Source organism: Bubalus bubalis, chromosome 6 (assembly GCF_019923935.1).
Source record: "Bubalus bubalis isolate 160015118507 breed Murrah chromosome 6, NDDB_SH_1, whole genome shotgun sequence".
Classification (NCBI taxonomy): Eukaryota; Metazoa; Chordata; class Mammalia; order Artiodactyla; family Bovidae; genus Bubalus; species Bubalus bubalis.
The window spans coordinates 113,262,538-113,284,740 of record NC_059162.1 but is presented as its reverse complement, the minus strand read 5'-3'; the positions used below and the strand labels follow the sequence as shown (position 1 = coordinate 113,284,740).

Below are 22,203 nucleotides of genomic sequence, written 5' to 3'. Positions count from 1 at the left end.
CATCTATGAAATGGGTGTAAAAGTCCCTATCCTGCCCACGCACGCGTGCTCAGTCGTGTCCGACTCTGTGACCCCGTGGACCGTAGCCCACCAGCCTCCTCTGTCCATGGGATTCTCCAGGCAAGAATACTGGAGTGGGTTGCCATTTTCTATTCCAGGGGATCTTTTCCACACAGGGATTGAATCTGAGTTTCTTGCATCTCCTGCATTGGCATGTGGATTCCTTACCACTGTGCCACCCCTAGTGAATACTTAAGACTCAAGTGAAAGCACTTGGTAACATGGACGGTCTAAATAGAGATCTTTACTAGTAATGTGCTGAGTTATGCAGTTTGCTCCCAACAGTCATCTTTCATTAAATTTTAACCTGGAAGGGGCCCCTGAGGAAAACAGATCAAAAAAAACAAACACTGCTGATTATGAAATGCCACCATCCCTCTGTGGAGAAAAAGTTCCTCTCGGCAACGAAAGGAACTCTGGGTATAGTCAGAAGAAGGACAACTAACCACAGATACTCTTTATTCTTACCATCCTCTGCAACATTATAATCTTGGGTCCTAAATTTCTGCTGACTGTGAAAATGTGAATCAACCTTAGGGTGAAGATAATGTAATCCAGGCAAAAAATCACTCGTCCAGAGTACAGTGAGGTTTTGTTAGCGGGGTGGAGCCTGTGGAAAGAAGGGAAAGACTTTGTGAGACGCTGACAAAACATTTCAAAGCTGTGCTTTTGTATCACTTTTATTTATTTCTGGATTTTATTTGCTATATTGTCTTTTAGTTTTACTGAAGTGTAGTTGATTTATAATCAAAGTTTTCGTTTTAAAAATAACCAAATGCAAAGAAACAGCCAAAAGCCTGGGAACTGAAAGTGGAAATAGACCAGGGTCTGCACCCGCCCTTCAGCCACTCAACACCAAGGGCCACGTGTACTGCCCTCGTGACTCCAGGAGAGATGAGGACATCGCACACAGCAGAGCTCCCAAGACTCCCGACACTTCAGCCCTTCAGCCTAAGTACAGTAAGTCCCCTCCACATGGACCTTCAAGATGTGAACTTCCAAAGATGCAAATATGGGTTCCCACGTCCAGTTATGTGAGTGAGTGCAGCTGTCTGGTGTGCACTGTCAAGACCACGCATCCTGTAGATTGGGCTTTGTGTACCGCACTGCACAGTTCTGTCTAGCGTGGGCTTCCCAAGCAGCTCAGCAGCAAAGAATCCGCCTGCCAACACAGGAGGTGCAAGTTTGATCCCTGGGTCAGGAAGATTCCCTGGAAAAGGAACCCACTCCAGCATCTTTCCAGGGAAGATTCCCTGGAAAAGCAAGCCGCTCCAGTATTCTTGCCTGGGAAATCTCGTGGACAGAGGAGCCTGGTGGGCTACAGCCCACGGGGCCGACGAGAGCCAGACACGACTCAGAGGCTAAACCACAGTGTCGGGTACAGTAGTCCTGCGACTCCATTTCAAGCCCAGGATGTCTGGAAGCAAGCGCAAAAGGAGCAGTGATGTAGCTGGTTCAAGCTGGACTGTGAAGAAGGCTGAGCGCTGAAGAATTGATGCTTTTGAATGGTGGTGTTGGAGAAGACTCTTGAGAGTCCCTTGGACTTCAAGGAGATCCAGCCAGTCCATTCTGAAGGAGATCGGCCCTGGGATTTCTTTGGAAGGAATGATGCTAAAGCTGAAACTCCAGTACTTTGGCCACCTCATGCGTAGAGTTGACTCATTGGAAAAGACTCTGATGCTGGGAGGGATTGGGGGCAGGAGGAGAAGGGGACGACAGAGGATGAGATGGCTGGATGGCATCACTGACTCGATGGATGTGAGTCTGAGTGAACTCCAAGAGTTGGTGATGGACAGGGAGGCCTGGCGTGCTGCGATTCATGGGGTCGCAAAGAGTCGGACATGACTGAGCGACTGAACTGAACTGAACTATACTTTTCAAGGTACCATATTGTAAGATCAAAAATGTTACATTTTTGTGTTTGTTTTTAATGTATTATTTGAGTGAAAAGTACTATCAATCTATTACAGTACGGTACTATATAGCAGATTGTGTTACATGGGTCCCTAGGCTTTGTCAGACTTAATGAACACACTCCCCTAACATTACACGTTCGACCATAGGGGATTTATTGTACTACTGTAGGACCCAATCCTGTTGTCGCTAACTTCCCGGCTCACAAGGCTTCCACAATGATGCCAACCACTTGGCACCTGAGCCTGCCAGGTTCCCCCCAGTGAAACTTACCTCATTTGCACCAGATTATTTGATTAACTAACCATCTGCTAACATGTTCATTGAAAACCTTATGTGCTTTCTAACTGGAATGATCCAGAAATCACGTCCAACCATGATACAAAAGCTGAGCCTTTAACCCAAGCAGAAAGGGAGGTTTTGAAGGAGGAAATTTAGCTTTACCCAGTTCACATCATAGTGTGAGCACTCACTATAAAGCTTCTCATTCTCAGATCAGATCAGACCAGTCGCTCAGTTGTGTCCAACTCTTTGCGACCCCATGAATCGCAGCACACCAGGCCTCCCTGTCCATCACCAACTCTTGGAGTTCACTCAGACTCACGTCCATCGAGTCAGTGATGCCATCCAGCCATCTCATCCTCTGTTGTCCCCTTCTCTTCTTGTCCCCAATCCCTCCCAGCATCAGAGTCTTTTCCAATGAGTCAACTCTACGCATGACGTGGCCAAAATACTGGAGTTTCAGCTTTAGCATCATTTCTTCCAAAGAAATCCCAGGACTGATCTCCTTCAGAATGGACTGGCTGGATCTTCTTGCAGTCCAAGGGACTCTCAGAAGTCTTCTCCAACACCACAGTTCAAAAGCATCAATTCTTCAGCGCTCAGCCTTCTTCACAGTCCAACTCTCACATCCATACATGACCACAGGAAAAACCATAGCCTTGATTAGATGGACCTTTGTTGGCAAAGTAATCTCTCTGCTTTTGAATATGCTATCTAGGTTGGTCGTAACTTTCCTTCCAAGGAGTAAGCATCTTTTAATTTCATGGCTGCAATCACCATCTGCAGTGATTTTGGAGCCCAGAAAAATCAAGTCTGACACTGTTTCCACTGTTTCCCCATCTAGTTCCCATGAAGTGATGGGATAGGATGCCATGATCTTTGTTTTCTGAATGTTGAGCTTTAAGCCAACTTTTTCACTCTCCACTTTCACTTTCATCAAGAGGCTCTTTAGTTCCTCTTCACTTTCTGCCATAAGGGTGGTGTCATCTGCATATCTGAGGTTATTGATATTTCTCCTGGCAATCTTGATTCCAGCTTGTGTTTCTTCCAGTCCAGCGTTTCTCATGATGTACTCTGCATATAAGTTAAATAAACAGGGTGACAATATACAGCCTTGACAAACTCCTTTTCCTATTTGGAACCAGTCTGTTGTTCCATGTCCAGTTCTAACTATTGCTTCCTGACCTGCATACAAATTTCTCAAGAGACAGGTCAGGTGGTCTGGTATGCCCATCTGTTTCAGAATTTTCCACAGTTTATTGTGATCCACAGTCAAAGGCTTTGGCATAGTCAATAAAGCAGAAATAGATGTTTTTCTGGAACTCTCTTGCTTTTTCCATGATCCAGTGGATGTTGGCAATTTGATCTCTGGTTCCTCTTCCTTTTCTAAAACCAGATTGAACATCAGGAAGTTCACGGTTCACATATTGCTGAAGCCTGGCTTGGAGAATTTTGAGCATCACTTTACTGGCGTGTGAGATGAGTGCAATTGTGTGGTAGTTTGAGCATTCTTTGGCATTGCCTTTCTTTGGGATTGGAATGAAAACTGACCTTTTCCAGTCCTGTGGCCACTGCTGAGTTTTCCAAATTTGCTGGCATATTGAGTGCAGCACTTTCACAGCATCATCTTTCAGGATTTCGAATAGTTCAACTGGAATTCTATCACCTCCACTAGGTTTGTTCGTAGTGATGCCTTCTAAGGCCCACTTGACTTCACATTCCAGGATGTCTGGCTCTAGGTGAGTGATCACACCATCGTGATTATCTGGGTCATGAAGATCTTTTTTGTACAGTTCTTCTGTGTATTCTTGCCACCTCTTCTTAATATCTTCTGCTTCTGTTAGGTCCATACCATTTCTGTCCTTTATCGAGCCCGTCTTTGCATGAAATGTTCCTTTGGTATCTCTGATTTTCTTGAAGAGATCCCTAGTCTTTCCCATTCTGTTGTTTTCCTCTATTTCTTTGCATTGATCACTGAAGAAGGCTTTCTTATCTCTTCTTGCTGTTCTTTGGAACTCTGCATTCAGATGCTTATATCTTTCCTTTTCTCCTTTGCTTTTTGCTTCTCTTCTTTTCACAGCTATTTGTAAGGCCTCCCCAGACAGCCATTTTGCTTTTTTGCATTTCTTTTCCATGGGGATGGTCTTGATCCCTGTCTCCTGTACAATGTCATGAACCTGATTCCATAGTTCATCAGGCACTCTATCTATCAGATCTAGGCCCTTAAATCTATTTCTCACTTCCACTGTATAATCATAAGGGATTTGATTTAGGTGGGTGTAAATACAAATAGAAAAGCTTCTCTGCTCCATCAGAACCACGAATTTCACCTTGAAGCTACTGGGGAGGCAGGTCTGCAAGGAGCAGGACTCGGCAAGGGGGTTCACAGTTTGGGTGCACCCCAATATCCCTATCAGGTGGAGTCATGTTGCTTTTTCCCTCCAAACACAATTTCCAACTGGTTTTTCCAATCATGAGCTCTGAGATTGAGGAAACCTTGCAGCTGGGAGGGCAGGCTCCAGAACCAACATTCGAGTTGAAGTTAAATGCATGTTAGATTATATGGCCTCAAAGCAAAACGCTGTGTGATATTTACACCCTCATCATTCTCTAGGGCCCTCAATTTCTAATTTCCTCTCCCCAAATTCTACAAGCACAAAGAGAAAAACCATGAAGAACCCCTTTCCAATTACAGATCACCAAGAGGGGGGATGAGAGGAGACACAACTTTATATCAACCAGACTGTGTCTCTAAGAGGCAGAGACAACAGGCATTTGTAATAATCTCTAAATGAGGGGGACAGGGAGGATACATAGCAACTGGGCAGCCCCAGACCAGCTCACCCTCCAGCCACGTGATGGGAAGAACCGTAAGCAAACCAGTTCTGGGGTTCAGAGGGACTGCTGTAGTAAGAAAACATTTTTTAAAAGGAATAGCCACCGCTTTTCTAAATGGTGTTCTGGAGATAGTCTATTCCCTCATAGCTCAGTTGGTAAATCATCTGCCTGCAATGCAGGAGACCTGAGTTCGATTCCTAGATCTGAGTGGGTGGAAGATCCCCTGGAGAAGGAAATGGCAACCCACTCCAGTATTCTTGCCTGGAGAGTCCCATGGACAGAGGAGCCTGGCAGGCTACAGTCCACAGGATCGCAAGAGTCGGACACGACTTAGCGACTAAACAACCACCACCATACTCATAACGTTGTTGCTGTTGCTGTTTAGTCGCTAAGTCGTATTTGACTCTTTGTGATCCCATGGACTGTAGCCCACAAGCTCCTCTGTCCATGGAATTTCCCAGACAAGAATACTGAAGTGGATTGCCATTTCCCCCTCCAGGGGATTTTCCTGACCCAGGGATCGAACCCCTGTCTCCTGCATTGGCAGGTGGATTCTTTAGCACTGAGCCACCAGGGAAGCCCTGTATTCATAAAATATCAGGACCATATTTCACCCTATCTCACTTACCTTGGGCTTGAAATGTCTCTCCTCCACCTTTCCACCTGAGAGAATCCGCACACTGACACTTGAAGATGTGCTGAGGACTACTTACCGAAAGACAATCCCCGCTATGAAGTAGAAAAGCCCGAGTGAATCCATGACGTTCCACAGATCGGTAAAGTAATTCACGCCGTTCACGCACCACTGCAGAGCAGAGGGACAGAAAGGACACAGCAGCTGGAACATCAGCTGCGTCCAGGTTTATTCACGCTCACACATTTCTCTCCAGATCCATTTTGAGTCCGTGATGTACCAAGTACACCCTGCAACTGACCCCTGTGATTCCCGGGGGATTGGAAAGTAAGGTCACATGCCTGCTGTTCTGTTGCTCATATGTTGCTAACAAAGTCAAGGAAAAAAAGACACACAGATCCTTACTGTTCTTTAAGAAGGAACCTGCAGAGCCTGTGTGGGCCAAGTTGGACCCTCCCCCAACCGCCATGTCCAGTGGTGTAGGCTGCGCACTGGACAAGTCTTCAAGGCTGTTACCCATACTGCCGTCATCACAGATTTGTGTGTTTACTATAAATATTTTCTGACACATGACAATAAAACGTCTTTAAAAAGGGAACATTTTTTTAGAAGTTTTCAAAACCCTTTTTTGCACGCAGGTGCTATACATGGCACCTAAGGGAACAGATGTGGTCACAGAAATGACGGATGTGAACAATGTGTCATAAGGATCTTTTTGTCATGATGTGTATATATCAGTCATGATTTCTCAGAAGAAAGCATGTCAAGAAAACACTTGAAGAGGGATAAGATTATCCATTAGAAGAGGCTGCATCTGGACAGCCTCTCTGGCAATCCGTCCACTAGATTTTGGTGATTCCAGGGAGGTCATCTCACCTGTCATTTGCTCATCCAGTCAGAACATATTTACTGAGAGTCCACAGGATTGCAAATACCTGTGGTGGGCTCCTAAGACACAAAGACATCAGATTGGGTGCAACGTGGACTCTGAAGGAATCCACTGGCCCGTGGGAAAGATAGATGTTAAACATGTTTAAAATGAAATGTGATAAGGGTCAGAGGGGAGGTAAGACCAAAGGTCCCAGTGAGCTCAGATAAGGAAACCACGTACCTGCCTTACTCAGGGAGGAGGAAAATAACAAACGCGTCATCAAAGGAACATGGCACTTTTCAAATCTACTACATGAACTCACCACCATGGGCCACCCGCTATCCAGATATCTCCTTTCCTATTCTACACCTGAAACCAGGGCCTGAGAAAAAGAAGCAAAGAACTCGCCCAAGGACAGAAAGGCATCAAGTGGGGGGTCTCGGGGTTCTGAAATCCAGTTTCCTCTCTCCAGCATCACCCTGCTTCTTTACAGTCCATGGGGATCCTCCAGTCTTAGACTTGGAAGAGATTCAAGAAACAGCATCAGTTTCTCAAGAAGCCCTTCTCTTCACTCTTTGATAAATGCAAATGGCAACTTTAGTGGGCAAGGTGGTGAGAACATTATGAAATCAAGCACCAAGAAAGTATTACAATGCCCCAGGTGTACCGGGGAAGGGGTGGTTAGGGAGTTTGGGATGGACAGGTACACACTGCTATATTTAAAATGGATAACCAACAAGGACCTACCATACAGCACATGGAACTCTGCTCAATGTTGTGTGGCAGCCTGGATGGGAGGGAGTTTGGGTGAGAATGGATACATGTATACGTAGGGCTGAGTCCCTTCACTGTTCAGCTGAAACCATCACGACATTGTTAGTCGGCTATGTGCGTGCATGCTCAGCCGATTCAGTCGTGTCTGACTCTGCGACCTCATGGACTGTAGCCCGCCAGGCTCCTCTGCCCATGGGATTCTCCAGGCAAGAACAGTGGAGTGGGTTGCCGTCTCTTCTCCAGGGGATCTTCCCAACCCAGGGACTGAACCCGGGTCTCCTACATTTCCTGCATTTGGCTGGTGGGTTCTTTACCAGTGAGCCACCGGGGAAGCCCTTAATTGTCTATACCCCAATACAAAACAAAAACCTTAATTAAAAAGAAAAAAAACAAGAAAAAAAAATCCCCCAGATTTAAGCAGCCTGATCTGACCCTGTTCCCCTGTGGGTGGCGGATCTCATGGGCTCAGAACGGTCCATTGGGTGGCCCCAGTGACGTGGACCCCACCCACCCAGGGCAAGATGAGGGCAGTTGGGACAGGCCCTACCTGCCACCTACTTCCCTCTCTGAGACCTTGGCCTGCGAGGCAGGTAGGCACAGGGCAACCGGACAGCACCAGCCTGGCTCAGCCTCTGAACCCGTGATGGGAGGAACAGTAAGTAGATCAATTCTGCGGCTGGGAGACACTGTTACAGTAAGAAGACATTTTTAAAAAGGAACAGCAGTCTCTTTTCTGAATGGAATGCCAGGGTCAGGCTACATTCATAAAACACCATATTTCACCATTTTTCTCAGGACTGGGGGATTCGAGGGCCTGAAGAATGAGTGTGCTCTCCATGAAGGGATGCTGGGACTTGCCTCATTTTAAATAAACATTCACAGACTGCTTAACAGACCTAAGAGCTATTTAGCAACTAACTCTGTTTGTTCTCATTGATTGCCTTGGTTAAAAACTCCAATTAACAGAGCAACCTCTGCCACCACCATCCCCCCACGGGCAAGGGGACCCAGGCAGACACCGAGGAGCATGCGTTTGACACCCAGACACGATCTGAAACAGGTAGCATCCCTCCTGGTTTTGCTTTTCGCTAACAAGTGTGAATTGGGTTAATTAAGACAGTACCAGGCTGGCAGAACTGATGGTTTGAGGAAACCAACCGCATGGAGGATTCCAAAGGCCTGAGACTGCACACCTGAGGGAAAACAGCGACCTCTAGTGTCAGAGTCTTGTAATGACAAGAATCTGCAAGGCTGGCTGGCATCGCAGACTGGCTCACAGACCACACAGTCAGAAAGGCTCTCGGATGGCAGGGCTGGCCTGGGCCCCACGCTCCCGACCTTAAGCATGTCCTTCACCATTGCCCTAATACGCAAGGTTGCTGGATTCAAACTGCCCCTTCAAGAAGAATTTTTACAGGATGAACCTAGAGCCTGTTATACAGAATGAAGTAAGTCAGAAAGATAAAAACAAGTATCGTATATTAATGCATATATATAGGCCTTCCCTGATGGTTCAGTAGTAAAAGAATCTGCCTGCAATGAAGGAGACACAGGGGATGTGAGTTCAATCCCAGGGTCAGGAAGATCCCCTGGAGGAGGAAATGGCAACCCACTCCAGTACTCTTGCCTGGAGAATTCCATGGACAGAGGAGCCTGGAGGGCTACAGTTCATGGGGGTCGCAGAGTCAGACATGACGTGACTGAACATGCACACATACAATGCATACATGTGGAATCTAGAGATATGATACTGATGAATTCTATCACAGGACAGGAATGGAGACTCAGACATGGAGAACAGACTTGAGGGCACAGCTGGGGAAGGACGGGGTACAAACTGAGAGGGCAGCATTGACAGGCATACACCAGCACGCGTGAAACAGACAGCTAGTGGGAAGCTGCCGTGTAACACGGGGAGGTCAGCTCGGTGCTCTGTGATGACCTAGAGGGGTGGGATGGGCAGGTAGGAGGGAGGCTCGAAAGGGAGGGAATGTATTTATACTGATAGCTGATTCACGTTGTTGTACGGCAGAAACCAACACGACATTGGAAAGCAATTATCCTCCAACTAAAAATAAATTCAAAAGAATAACTTTTTACAGAGAAAGAGAGGACAAACTTGGACAGAGCTGCTGCTGCTGCTGCTAAGTCGCTTCAGTCGTGTCCGACTCTGTGCGACCCCATGGACTGCAGCCTACCGGGCTCCTCCGTCCATGGGACAGAGCTACATGTGGTCAAATATCAACTTGGACAGAGCTACACACGGTCAAATATCCCCCATTTGGAAGGCAGGACAGCTGGGACCCAGTCGGACACTGTGGGCATCACGTCAGGCCTGGGGAATAACTGGGAGCACACTAGCCCGCCGTCCTCCCACGCAGAGTCCCCGCCGTGTCTCTCCTGGGCAACTCTCCACGCACTCCGCCTGCCCAGAGCCCCTCTCCAAGCTAAACACACCTGTCCTGAGGCTCCTTCCTGCATGACCCGAATCAGTGACGAGCAGTTGATACGCATCCGAATCTGAAGGGACACACTTGTGCTGAGAGGACTTAGAATTTCACTCTCTTGGGTCCTCTCCGCCAACCTCCCCATCAACTCAAAACTCGCTCATTCTACACTATCTGCTATGCTCACCTCCTCTCCTTGAAAGCTCTCAGAAGTGACCCTGACGGTCATCTCTAACTGGTAAAAAGTCTATGAGGACAGAGATGTTCGCCTGCTTGGTTCATCCCTGGGGTCCAAACACCGCCTGGCACCTAGTAGGTGCTCAATAAATATCTGTTCAAAGAAGGAGGGTGTGGATGAAGTGTGTTGGCTTGAGCCAGGATGACTCTCCCTGCGTCCTCCATTCAGGTCCAGCTCTGCCCCTGAAGCAGTCCAGGAGAAGCCCTCTCTCTGGACCTGATGCTCCTTTAGGTGCCTGGAGGATACAGATGACCTTGGGAATCACATCCCAGGCTCTGTGATGAAATGCAGCCAGGAGGCAGGGTCAGGAGTGGGACTAGGGGAGAAATGTTGGGAGTGTGAGTAAGGGGTAGTTAAGAGCAGGAAAAGAACTTTTTATCAATTGTTCTAAGAAGCAGCTGCCAACAGCACCCACTGCCCAAAAAGCTACCCCTGAGCCCTTCCTGCGAGCTTCCTCCCCAAAGCCTGGCTGTGGCTTCAGGGCTCCCCACTTATTCTCAGTCAGAGCACAGCTCTGGGGTTCAGTCAGGAAGACCCTGCCTTCTCAGTTCCTTTATTAAAAAGATACACACGCTTGCCGGAAACACAATAGCGCCAGCTCCTATGCTAGTAACCACGGATTAAATGTGAATAAAAACCAAATGTCTGAATGAAGTCATTCCCCTGCCACCCACTTCTGGTCAGGAGCAGAGTTTGGGCGAGGAGCTGGAACTCCCCAGTAGAGTTGATGCGGATGAGACAGGCGAGGTTGCCTCACAAGGCATCCGGTCCTGTGGCTCCTCTCGGGGATTTCCTGTGGCTATCATTTCACAGTTCTATGTACGTTAAGTCATTATACTACACACCTGGAATGGATACAGGGCTATGTCAACAATATTTCAATAAAACAGAAAGAAATTACCGCTTACAGTAGGAAAGATGCCCATTTAAGGACAGGAAACCAGAAGATCAAAGAAATTCAGTTACTACCATGCTATTGAGAGTCCCTTGGACTGCAAGGAGATCCAACCAGTGCATCCTAAAGGAAATCAAGCCTGAATAGTCATTGCAAGGACTGGTGCTGAAGCTTAAACTCCAGTACTTTGGCCACCTGATGCAAAGAGCTGACTCATTGGAAGAGACCTTGATGCTGAGAAAGATTGAGGGCCAGAGGAGAAGAGGATGACAGAGGATGACATGGTTGGATGGTATCACCGATTCAATGGACATGAGTTTGAGCAAACTCTGGGAGATAGTGAAGGACGGGGAATCCTGGTATGTTGCAGTCCATGGGGTCACAAAGAATCAGACACAACTGAACAACTGAACAACAACCATGCTGTTTGCAATTCCTGCTGGTTTTCTCTTTCTCTCTCCCTCTCCACTTCTTTGGGCTCATGACTTATTTCCCTGCTGGGCATCCCCCACCCACAGAGGACAAGAGGTCTGCTAGCCTCCAAGATGGTGTGAGACTCAGGGCTTTCCCCCCGCAGCCAGCCAAAGTCCCTCAAACTCACCCTTTCATCGTCTTTCTCTGCAGTAGCTAAGCTTTCTCTTTGATGTGGCTTTGAAAGGTAGTCAACCATGCCCGGGAGTGGAGCAAAGGCAGGGAGGCAGGGCCCCAGCCCCGACCCCACTGGTCTAGGAGGAAGCATGTGTGATCCTGGGCAGTGCCAACTCCCATGACAACATAACTCAAGAGGTGCTAGTTTAACTTAGTTAACTCTCACGATGGCCCATTTCTAATTGTTGACTCTCCATCTTTCTCTGATTCTCTCATGCAGGTATTTTCCTACCCTGGCTGCTGATATGCAGTTAAGTCCAAAAAAGAGAGAGAGAACTAGCAAGTAAAGACAGCACTGATAGACTGCATGGAAGGAGTTGTGGGTCAAACCATGTCCCCTCCAAATTGATACTTCTAAGGAATACCCCCCAGCACCTTGTTTGGAAGTAGAGTCCTTGCAGGTGTGGATTAGCTAAAATGAAGTCATACTGGAGCAGGATGGGCCCCTGACCCAACGATTAGTATCCTCATGACAAAGGGAGGCTGGGACAGAGACACGCACATGGGGAGAAGGTGGTGTGGGCATGAGGACAGGGATCAAACAACACATCGCCAGCAGAGGAGCAGCAAAGATGGCCAGCAAGTCTCCAGGAACCAGGGAGGGGCCTCAAACAGGCTCTCCCTTGCGTTCTCAGAAGGAACCAACCTTGCCCCCAACCTGATCTCAGACTTCTGACCTTCAGAACAATGAGATGATGAACTTGCGCTGTTTCAGCCACCTGGTGGTGCTTCATCATTGCAGCCTGCTCTAGCCCTGCCATCATCGCAGCCCTGGCCCTCACGGACTCATACAGAAGGGCCCCAGGCTGAACTGTGACCTCCTGAACCAGTGCTGGGGCTCCCATGAGGCTGATCTGAAATCACAGAAGCCTTTTGCACATTAGCAGGACCAGGTCCTGGGGGAGACCTGCTGGGGGAGATTATCAGACCAGAAGCCTGATAATCTCACCATGCTCAACACACTTCCACCTGTACCCCATCTCCAGTCCACACCTGCAACTCCCACCTACTGGACAAGCAAAGGCAGATTCAGGGCACTGGTGCCAGGACTTCTGCCATCCCTTGTGCCCATGGCAGATGCTGCTAATTCATTATGTTGCGCTCCTGCTGAAAACAGAGCCTCAGAGTCTTTCTCAACCCAGGGATTCTAGAAGCCACCAAAAAGAATCTATTAGAGTTGGCATGATAGTTGAAACCAATTTAGGATTCCCATTCTAGGCAGTGACTCTGTGAGGTCAAGACCAGTATCCTTTGCCCCTCCAAACATCTTGTATCACTTGGCATAACACTTCACAAACTACAGGCACCTAGGCCGTACTTGTTGAATGGATATGTTCTTGCATTTGGGCTCATATGGGACGAGAGTGATGGCAAGAGCAATTCTCATACACTTTACAAATTACCATTTTAAAAGGGTTTTCTGGATGACTTTTTATGATGGTTTAAGGACAACACTGACCTTCAACATCAACATCTATTTATTCAACAACTATTAACTGAGCACTGCTACATGCCCAGCCTGGGCCAAGTTTGGATTCAAGGGTGGAAAGAGCACGCCAAACAATGCAGATCCCAAGAAACTACAGAAAAGCACCATGAATAATTGAAACGAACTCCCTGAAATTCACAAGAATGAACATGAATTCCCAGCACTGTCAATCTGACACATTGCACATTGAGATGCTCTTAAATGGAAAGTCCTTCCGGTCCCCCTGCCACGCATGGTGCCGCCTCCCCCGGCGATGGTACTGACAGGGCCACAAATAGCTCCTAATCCCCAAACACAGGAGTGGGTTTAGAGTCCAAGGTCAACCTGCTCTTTGAACACATTCCTGATCCCAAGTAATTAATCTCCATTAACATTAATTACTGAGCAAAGCATGGGCCTGGGGCTAAGAGATCTCACGGAAGTGTGTCTTCGTGTTCACGGGTGGTCACCTAATGAGAACATTTGTTTGGGGGACATAGTGACTTTGGAACTTCAGGAGCAGCTTCTGTTCCTCCTTGGCATTAGGAAGCCACCGCCCACTGAGGAAAAGAGGGGGCACGCACGTGAGGGCTGACCCACCTGTCTCACTTCATCACAGAACAGGACGAAGACGAGAGCGTAGAGGACTAGCTCCGGGGCGTGGGGCACAGAGTGGAAATCCATGAGCAGCACGTAGGCGAAGAGCAGGAGGAAGGCGATGTAGAAGACCACGTTCCAGGAGAAGACCACGAACGGGGAGGTGAAGAAGGCCACGTAGTACCACAGGAGCCTCCTGTGCTTGTCCAGGGGCTTCTTCCTGGACCGAGAGGGGAGAGCCCTGTCACCATCCCAGCCAGCGTCGCTGTGTGGGCCTCATCTCCCCTGCTGAACACAGATGAACACTGACCCACAGCCGGGCTGGGGCCAGGTAGCCAGAATTCAGCCTTGGCGTTGCTTGCCTACCAGATCCAAATTCTGCCTCAGATATAAGGACATGACCCCACTTCTGCCTGTTTCAAACCCAGGGAAAACCCACAGAGATCCCAGACCTAATGTGTGCAGGCACTAGAGTGGACGTCATAAATTCCAGGCCTTACAATGCTTTCTTTACACAAGAGCACACAGAGAGAGATGTGTGCACAGACACAGACACTTGTACAGACACAGATGCTTGTACACACACAGAAGAATGTACACTCACATATGCATGTACACACAGATGCTCATACACCGACAGGTGCATGTACATACATAGATGCTTATAAACACACAAGTACATCTACACACAGACACTTGTACACACATGCTTGTACACACACAAGTACATCTATACACACAGAGATGTATGTACACACAGAGAAATGTTTGTACACACACAGATGTTTGTACACACATAAGTACATCTATACACACAGATGTCTGTATATACACAGACGCTTATACACCCACAGGTGCATATACACACACACAGATGCTTGTACACACACAAGTACATCTACACCCTCAGATATATGTATACACACAGATGCTTACACACCCACAGGTGCATGTGCACACACACGTATGCTTGTACACACGCAAGTATGTCTACACACACAGATGCATATACACACACAGATGCATGTACACACACACGTGCTCACACATTCACAGATGCATGTGCACACACACACACTATTGTTGCCTTGGTTTCATACCTAAATGATACAAAGCCACAGCCAACCAAGGGTATAATAAACAGACACAGGATAATCTTCCAGTTCTTGGTGTCTCGGGAAATCTCTCCATACCACTGCTTGGAAAGAAAATTCTAGAAGAAACAGACAAAGGAACCAGTCCTTATCAGTGCGATGACTTGCTGGATGGTGTGCAACCTTTCTTCCCAGCCCTCAAACCTCCCCTCACTCTCTGAATTGAGATCCTTATTCTTTTATATTGGTTACCTGGATTCTAAGGGGCTATGATTAAACCACTGAAACTTCTGCTTGATTTTCAGTTCTGTGGACTTTAAAATAGAGGCTGTATGAGTCCAAATTCACTAAACCTATGAACCTTAACCAACTGTAATTCTTATTGTGCAAGCCTTCATCAGTAAAACAGGATGATGTTGACGTGCACGCATGCTGTGAAGATAAAGCGTGACTGTGTGTACAAGGAGTGTGTAGATGAGTGTCAGTCTGTCCTCTTCCCTACCTTCCTCCCTTTCCTCCAGCTGGGATGGTGGGTGAAGTATCTCCCCTCCCAAACCTGAGGCACAAGACACAGATTGCTGTGAGTGTAATTCAGGCAGAAAGCACCGACAGTGGCTGAGCCCACTTCATACTCAATTCTCTGCTCCCAGTACTATTGATAATGGCTGTAACAGTAACTGCTCCCATAAAGGGCCGGCTCCACTCACAGACTGCCTCACTGAATCCTCATAGCAAGCCTTTCTCTACCCCCTACTCTGCCCATTTTACAGATAAGGAAACTAAGGCTCAGAGAGATTGTGTAACTGGCCCATCCCTACACCGAGCTAGAGGTAACACTGGGTCCCGAGACCCTGCTGATGGGAAAGGCCCATTTCTAGGCATGCTGTTTGGTGACGGCGTGCTGCTCACCTGGACCCCGGGCTGGGCAATGAAATGCTGGTCGGTTGCCTCCACCGCCAGCTCCAAACAGCTGCTTCCACCCCAGGCTTCACAGGAATAGACCAGGAGTTGTTCCGCCAAGTCCTCATCGCTGCTGTAACACTCTGTGAACAGCTCTAAGCGACAGCATCCCCAGAGAGAGGGAAGAGGGAGGCAGCGCTGGCCAATACATAGCACTTTCTCACCCTGCCCCCTCTGCCCCAGTCAAGCCCCGACTTCCACAAAACCCCGGCTGTGACTATCCTGGTTTATAAAAGGCAGAGATAAGGCCAACAGAAGAGAATTCTCCACAGGGCAAGGGGTCTTCTTTGGGCACCCCATGCCCATTACAGCACCGCCTGGTGGCACGTGTCAGAAATGCCCATTGAGCTGCAGTGAACACAGGGAGCCCCCCCGCTTTGATGGGGCTCAGCCACAGTGGGGAGGGTTCAGACCCTCGGCTATCTCATCTACCTTTTGTGCTTTCTTGGTGAGGGTCTCTGCAGTTAAGGCACAGGGCCAAAAAAAAAAGCCAAAATGATGTAATAAAAAAAACACTGACCAATTGCATTGAGGATGTCTCGTATTTTGACATGTAAGAGTTCATATTTTGTGCTCTTATGACAAAGAGATTGGTGTGTTGATCCTCAGAGGAACTATTTTAAAAGTCAAAATGTTAGGATTCATTGGCTAGCTAGGTCAATCTGAAATCAACATGGTATCTTCAAATTTTAAATATATTAGAAGAAAAAAATCAGACACCTTTTTTTCCAATGCAGAGAAGCAACTCATGAGGATTTCTTCATTACATAAGACAACAGATAAACACGGCTGCAGTTGGCAATGTGCCAAACTGCAAACTTAAAACTCCCAAGTTGGGGGGGAAAAAAAATAGAACTGGCCTAACATTCTGCATTGCTGGGAGGCAACTTGGTCCTGGATTTCTCACACCTCGCATGGCCCGGGCCTTCTGAGCAGGGGCACTGATAAGCTTTGTTCAAGGGCAGGTGAAGTAAACGGAGGACAGATGTTCCGGGAGCATCAGACTCAGCAAGGTCTCTGCCCACGTCTGTTCCTGGTGATGAGAAACCTCCCCCTGGAGGGCGCTGGGCAGCTCGTCTGTCGTCTTATATTATAGAGGCCCTGAGTCTCCTGATTTTGGGGAGCTGTGGGACTGTCAACACCAGCTCTTATTCACATCACCCTGTGGGGAATCGAGGCATGAGGAACAACCCTGGATGCTGTTCTGAATGCTGCCTTTCCCACAGTAATAAACTATCTGTGGCCCCTAACTAGGGCTCTGGGGTCTTCCCTAGGTATGGGTATGGGAGACTGGCAGGCTAACCCATTAGCTCACATGTCAGGTGAAACCTCAGACCTGTCACGGTTTCTGAATAGCAACACTCCAAGGCTCCCCTACGGTGCTGAGTTACTTAGACTTGACCTGGATATGGCTCTGGGAGGCTGTGGGGTGAGGAAGCCCCCATTTTTCCCCACCTTAAATCTTAGGAAAGTCAGTAAATGCCCCCTAGCGTGCCTATGCCACCCCCGGGTCCCATTCCAGGAGGCTTACCCACTGCCCGGGTCTCGTACTCGTTTGCCAGCTCCTCCGACTCCCCCGCAGCGTTGATGTCATTCTTCACCTTAGCCAGAGTCTTCAGAAGTTTGCTGGCCCCCAGGGCGGCCAGAGTACAGCCCCTGGTCTTTCAGAGAAGTGAGCATGCTGCCGTTAATTCTAAATCCCTTGTGGTCAAGCCAACGTCAAAGTCAGACAAGGAAAAAAATTGTGGCAAAAGCAGGAAATGGATTCCCAACAAGATGTGCAATGTGCACCAAGAGTCCTGAACCTGAATATACTCACAGTCTTGAACACGGAATTAACAGACAAAAAGACAGTATCAGGATCAATGTAGGACAAGCTGATAGTTCGATGGGGCAGTGGGAGGTCTGAAGACCCACCCCCATGCTGTAAGAGCTCAGGTGGGAAAGTGGCCAAGGACACAAAGATCTGACAATGTAGTTAGTAAGACTGTGTGTGAATTAATATTTAGCAGAGAAGGTAACTGCTTTTCAACTGCTCATAAATCATTTAGAAAAATCATTATGTATGGAATCACAGAGAAAAATATCAATCATTTCCCAGAGCAGATTTTGTACAGGTCCTACCTTCCTGTCTATAATGTGATAAAGCTAGAAATTAATTTTTAAACTAAACTTAAAAACCTCATCCACTTGGAAAACAATCGCACATCCACACACACCTAAGAAGTAAGTGCTTCCTGGATTGCCCACAAAGCCCAGGACTTTCCAGAGACCTCCCCTCCCAAACACACCTCTGTTCACATTAAAAACAAGCCACAATCATTTTCGTTACATCAAAAATTTCATTTCATTAATGATGCTTTAAGATTAGGCTCCCCAGGTGGTGCAGTGGTAAAGAATCCATCTACCAATCCAGGAGATCCAAGACACAGAGCTTCAAAGCCTGGATCAGGAAGATCCCCTGGAGAAGGAAATGGCAACTCGCTCCAGTATACTTGCCTGGAAAATTTTAAGGATAGAGGAGCCTGGTGGGCTACACTCGCTGGGGTAGCAAATAGTCAGACAGGACTGAGCGTGGACACACATGCGCACACATGTGTGAGTTCTGAGAGGGTCAGAACAACCACAGCAAAGCACACATTTGCCAAGGAAATGGGCATTTACCTGCTCCCAGATGACTTTGGAGAGTTCCTTCTTGTTCTGAAGAATGGCCCAGATGAAGAGTGCTTGCAGGGGGTGCCGAGTAATAGGAGACACATCCTGGGAGGGGTTAGAGCAGGGAGTCAGCACCTGCAGCTGGAACACCACTTTAGCAGACACACTAGTGTGAGAATGAAAATGGGGTCAGGATGCCCTAGGGAGCACCCCGTGTTTGGAGGGCTCTGTAACTCGGTGCCTGAATCCATTTTCACAGAATACAGATGAGCGTTTCATCTCCACAATGCACCAGGTGGTATAATCTGACACGGAATCTTTGATCTATCACAAAAGGCAATGTACAAGTAGATGGAAAAGTATAAAGGGTGGGGAAAATGTGCTGACTGACAGCAATTTAAAACCTGAATGACTCTGACAGCCGGAAGAGAAAGCAATTCCTTCTCACCATATAAATCTCCTTCTCATCTAGAAAAATGCTCAATCTAAATTCCGACTTTCCGATAGTTAAAGTTCAATTATCACAATGTAAAACTATATTTATTTCTTTGGAGTGTTATTCAAAGTTTCAATTCCTAATGTTTCAGCTAGAATCCCAGCTTCATTTAGCGGCCCAAGAGAATCTTTTTCAGATAGAAAAACAACTCTATGTATAGATTCCTTTTAATCTTTCCTACAAGTTTTACCAAGATACAAAATGTTTCTGGCACAGTTATGGATGCTGTGGAGAGTTTCACTATAAATAGAATCAAACAGCTTTTTAAACACTTCCAACTTCTTCAAACACCTAGCTCATTTAGATTTTTACAACACACACATATATTAAAATTCTAGAACTATAAGAGATAATGACCTAGCTTGAGTTTTCCCAGAAGTAAAAGGATTTGAGACAAGCATTTTATTTGAGAAGTGATTCCAGGAAAACCACTCGGAGGTTGAGGAAACGAAATTAGAAAAGGACGGACCAACAGGTGATCATGGTAAATAACCAGAAACTAATCCCACTAGGTGGGGCTTCCCTGGTGGCTCAGTGGGAATCTGCCTGCCAATGCAGGAGATGTGGGTTCAGTCCCTGGGTCAGGAAGATCCCCTGGAGAAGGAAATGGCAACCCACTACAGTATTCTTGCCTGGAGAATCCCATGGACAAAGGAGACTGGCGGGCTGTAGTCCATGGGGCTGCAAAGAGCCAGACATGACTTAGCGACTAAACAACAACAGTCCCACTAGGCCACTCTAGGGGCCAGTGTAGGACACAGGCCTCAGAATTATCCCCTCTGAGTAGGAAGGTTGCTGGGGTATTTATACACCAACATGACCCTCAGGGGGCTCTGAGCAGAGCAAGCCTTCAGCAAAGAGTTGCAGGTGCAGGAAACTGGCCCTGCCTGTCCTTTAAGTAGAAAATCTTGAAAGAATATAAGTGGTACATCCATAACATCCTCTCAAGTGGAAACCAGGATTATCCTTTTGGAAAGATTTGCTTCCCTTTTCATTCACAAAGGAAAACTTGGTAGTTCTCCAGTCCTTTGCACGGATAGCACAGAACTATTTTAGGCAGATTACGTCCAAAAGGCTAAGGCATGAACAGGTTGCCATTTGTTTGCCCCTGTTCTCTGTTAGATGCCTTCAGAAAGTGCATCACACCAACCTTTGCAATTAATAAACACTGCAATAACTAGTTATAAATATAACACAAAGAATAAAGCAAGAAAATGCACCATTTATTATCTCAGTAGGATTTGCTAGCTTAAATAAATGAAGTAGGGCAAGAAAATTAACAAACCCAATATGTTGACTACATGATGGTGATGAGGTAGGGAGTAGGAATCTAGAGAGGTAGAGAGATTTTTCTGAAGGAAGACTCAAGAGATCAGAGAATTCAGGCAGACAACCATCCCAGTACATACATGGAGCTCTATGTCTATTTCATCTCTGCTATTCCTGTCTTCCTTCCGGAAGCCTCTTCGGAAGTTAGCAACCAGTTTCCAGACAAAGGTGAGGAGGGCATCATTATAGGAATTCTTGGCGATCTGCAGGTTTCGATACACCAGGGAGCTGAAGTGATTGGAGAAGAGCTCCGTGAGGACGTCGTTGGTGAGGAACTTCCGCAGGTTCAAGCCGTTCTCCAGAAAGAGGCGGACAAACTTGGGTCTGTCCTTTATAAGAGCTGTAAACATGACTTCCTGAAGGTCAGCGGACTGAGGAGAAAGAGCAGAGAGAGGACGCACACCCTAAATCCAATTAAAGAAGCAAGCCATTTTCTTCCTCAGCTTACATTGCATTTTCAACCACAAAGTAACAGGATTATCAGATTCTCTTTCAGTTCTGCCTTGGAAATAAAATTTATCTTTTCAGTTGTAACACAATGTTGGATTTTAGCTCAAGCATTGAGGCAGGAGAAGGAAGCAGCATGGTGGGATCTGAACTCAGCCAGACGTGGGTTTGGATGGGACTTGGCCTTGTGCTATGGTAAAGTGGAGACGATGGCACCATGTGGGATGACATTGACCAAGAATTGATCCCAATGTCTCGTACAGAAGCACTGACTCTGTTACGGGGCAGGGAACTTGCCATCCAGCTCACACCATTTCTCTGAGGTCTACAGTAGACACCATTATGAGCCAACCACCAACCAACTCTTCCGTCTGTGCCGTGGGGTCACCCTGCTGCCCTTCACACACCATGAGGAAACGCCTGCCCATGTTCAAAAACCATGAGTTACTGGAACACCTGACAGTGATACCCAGTTATTATTTCCCTTTCTCTCTACTGTCTGGGCTCCTTAAGTCTTATCCCATAGAAGCTTATTGAAAATCTTAATAATTAATACATTCTTCAGGCACAAACCAGTGGTCCACAGATCACACCACTGGTTCCCAATGTCCTCCTTAGTACTGGGTTGCCCAAAAGTTCACTCATGTGTTTCAACACCTGAATGAATATTTTGGCCAACCCAATATTTTTTACAGTTTGATTCAGTTGCCAACATTAACAATTAGACTATGTATAAAATAGAAAACTGATACGAATATACTGTATAACACAGGGAACTCAATGCACCATGGTGTCCTAAATGGGAAGGAAATCTGGAAGGGAGGGGACATATGCATATGTACGGCTGATTCATTTTGCCGTGCAGCAGAAACTAACACAACACTCTAAAGCAACTATGTGTGTGTGTTAGTCGCTCAGTAGTGTCCGACTCTTTTCAACCCCATGCACTGTAGCCCACCAGCCTCCTCTGTCCATGGGATTCTCCAGGCAAGAATACTGGAGGGGGTTGCCATTCCATTCTCCAAAGGATCTTCCCGACCCAGGGATTGAACCCTGGTCTCCTGCATTACAGGCAGATTCTTTACCATTTGAGCTACAGGGAAGTCCTACAAAACCACTATAAAGTCCTATAAAGCAACTATACTGTAATAAAAATTAATTAAAAATTAGATGGTTCATAAAAATCCACAATTCCAGCATTAAAATCCAGATGCCTCAGACAGTGAAGAATCCACCTGCAATGCAGGAGACCTAGGTTCAATCCCAGGGTCAGGAAGATCCCCTGGAACAAGGAATGGCAACCCGTTCCAGTATTCTTGCCTGGAGAATCCCATGGACAGAGGAGCCTGGCGGGCTACATACAGTCCATGGGGTCGCAAAGAGTCAGACATGACGGAGCAAATAACACTCACGAGTAAACACCAGAAGATCTGATACCATGGAGAACCATCAGCTGGAGCCAGTGGGGGCAGTTCCAGGAGCCTGGGCACTGCAGCGCCGAACCCACACACATCTCCTTGCCGCCCACCCAATCCACTCTCCTCACTGGACGTGTC

The 22,203-nt window shown here is 47.1% G+C and overlaps 1 protein-coding gene across 2 annotated transcripts in view; it reads right to left on the bottom strand.

The window, feature by feature from the left end:
- Positions 1-22,203, bottom strand: part of TRPM8 (transient receptor potential cation channel subfamily M member 8) — a 91,737-nt gene that overhangs the window by 36,115 nt on the left and 33,419 nt on the right. For both annotated transcript variants that reach the window (XM_006053728.4, XM_044945324.2), the window contains 8 exons: positions 20,281-20,571; positions 18,385-18,480; positions 17,252-17,381; positions 15,670-15,815; positions 14,767-14,879; positions 13,670-13,886; positions 5,808-5,899; positions 529-670 (listed from right to left, as the gene is read on the bottom strand). In XM_006053728.4, the coding sequence (XP_006053790.4) occupies positions 529-670; positions 5,808-5,899; positions 13,670-13,886; positions 14,767-14,879; positions 15,670-15,815; positions 17,252-17,381; positions 18,385-18,480; positions 20,281-20,571 (1,227 nt within the window). The remainder of the gene's footprint in view (positions 1-528; positions 671-5,807; positions 5,900-13,669; positions 13,887-14,766; positions 14,880-15,669; positions 15,816-17,251; positions 17,382-18,384; positions 18,481-20,280; positions 20,572-22,203) is intronic.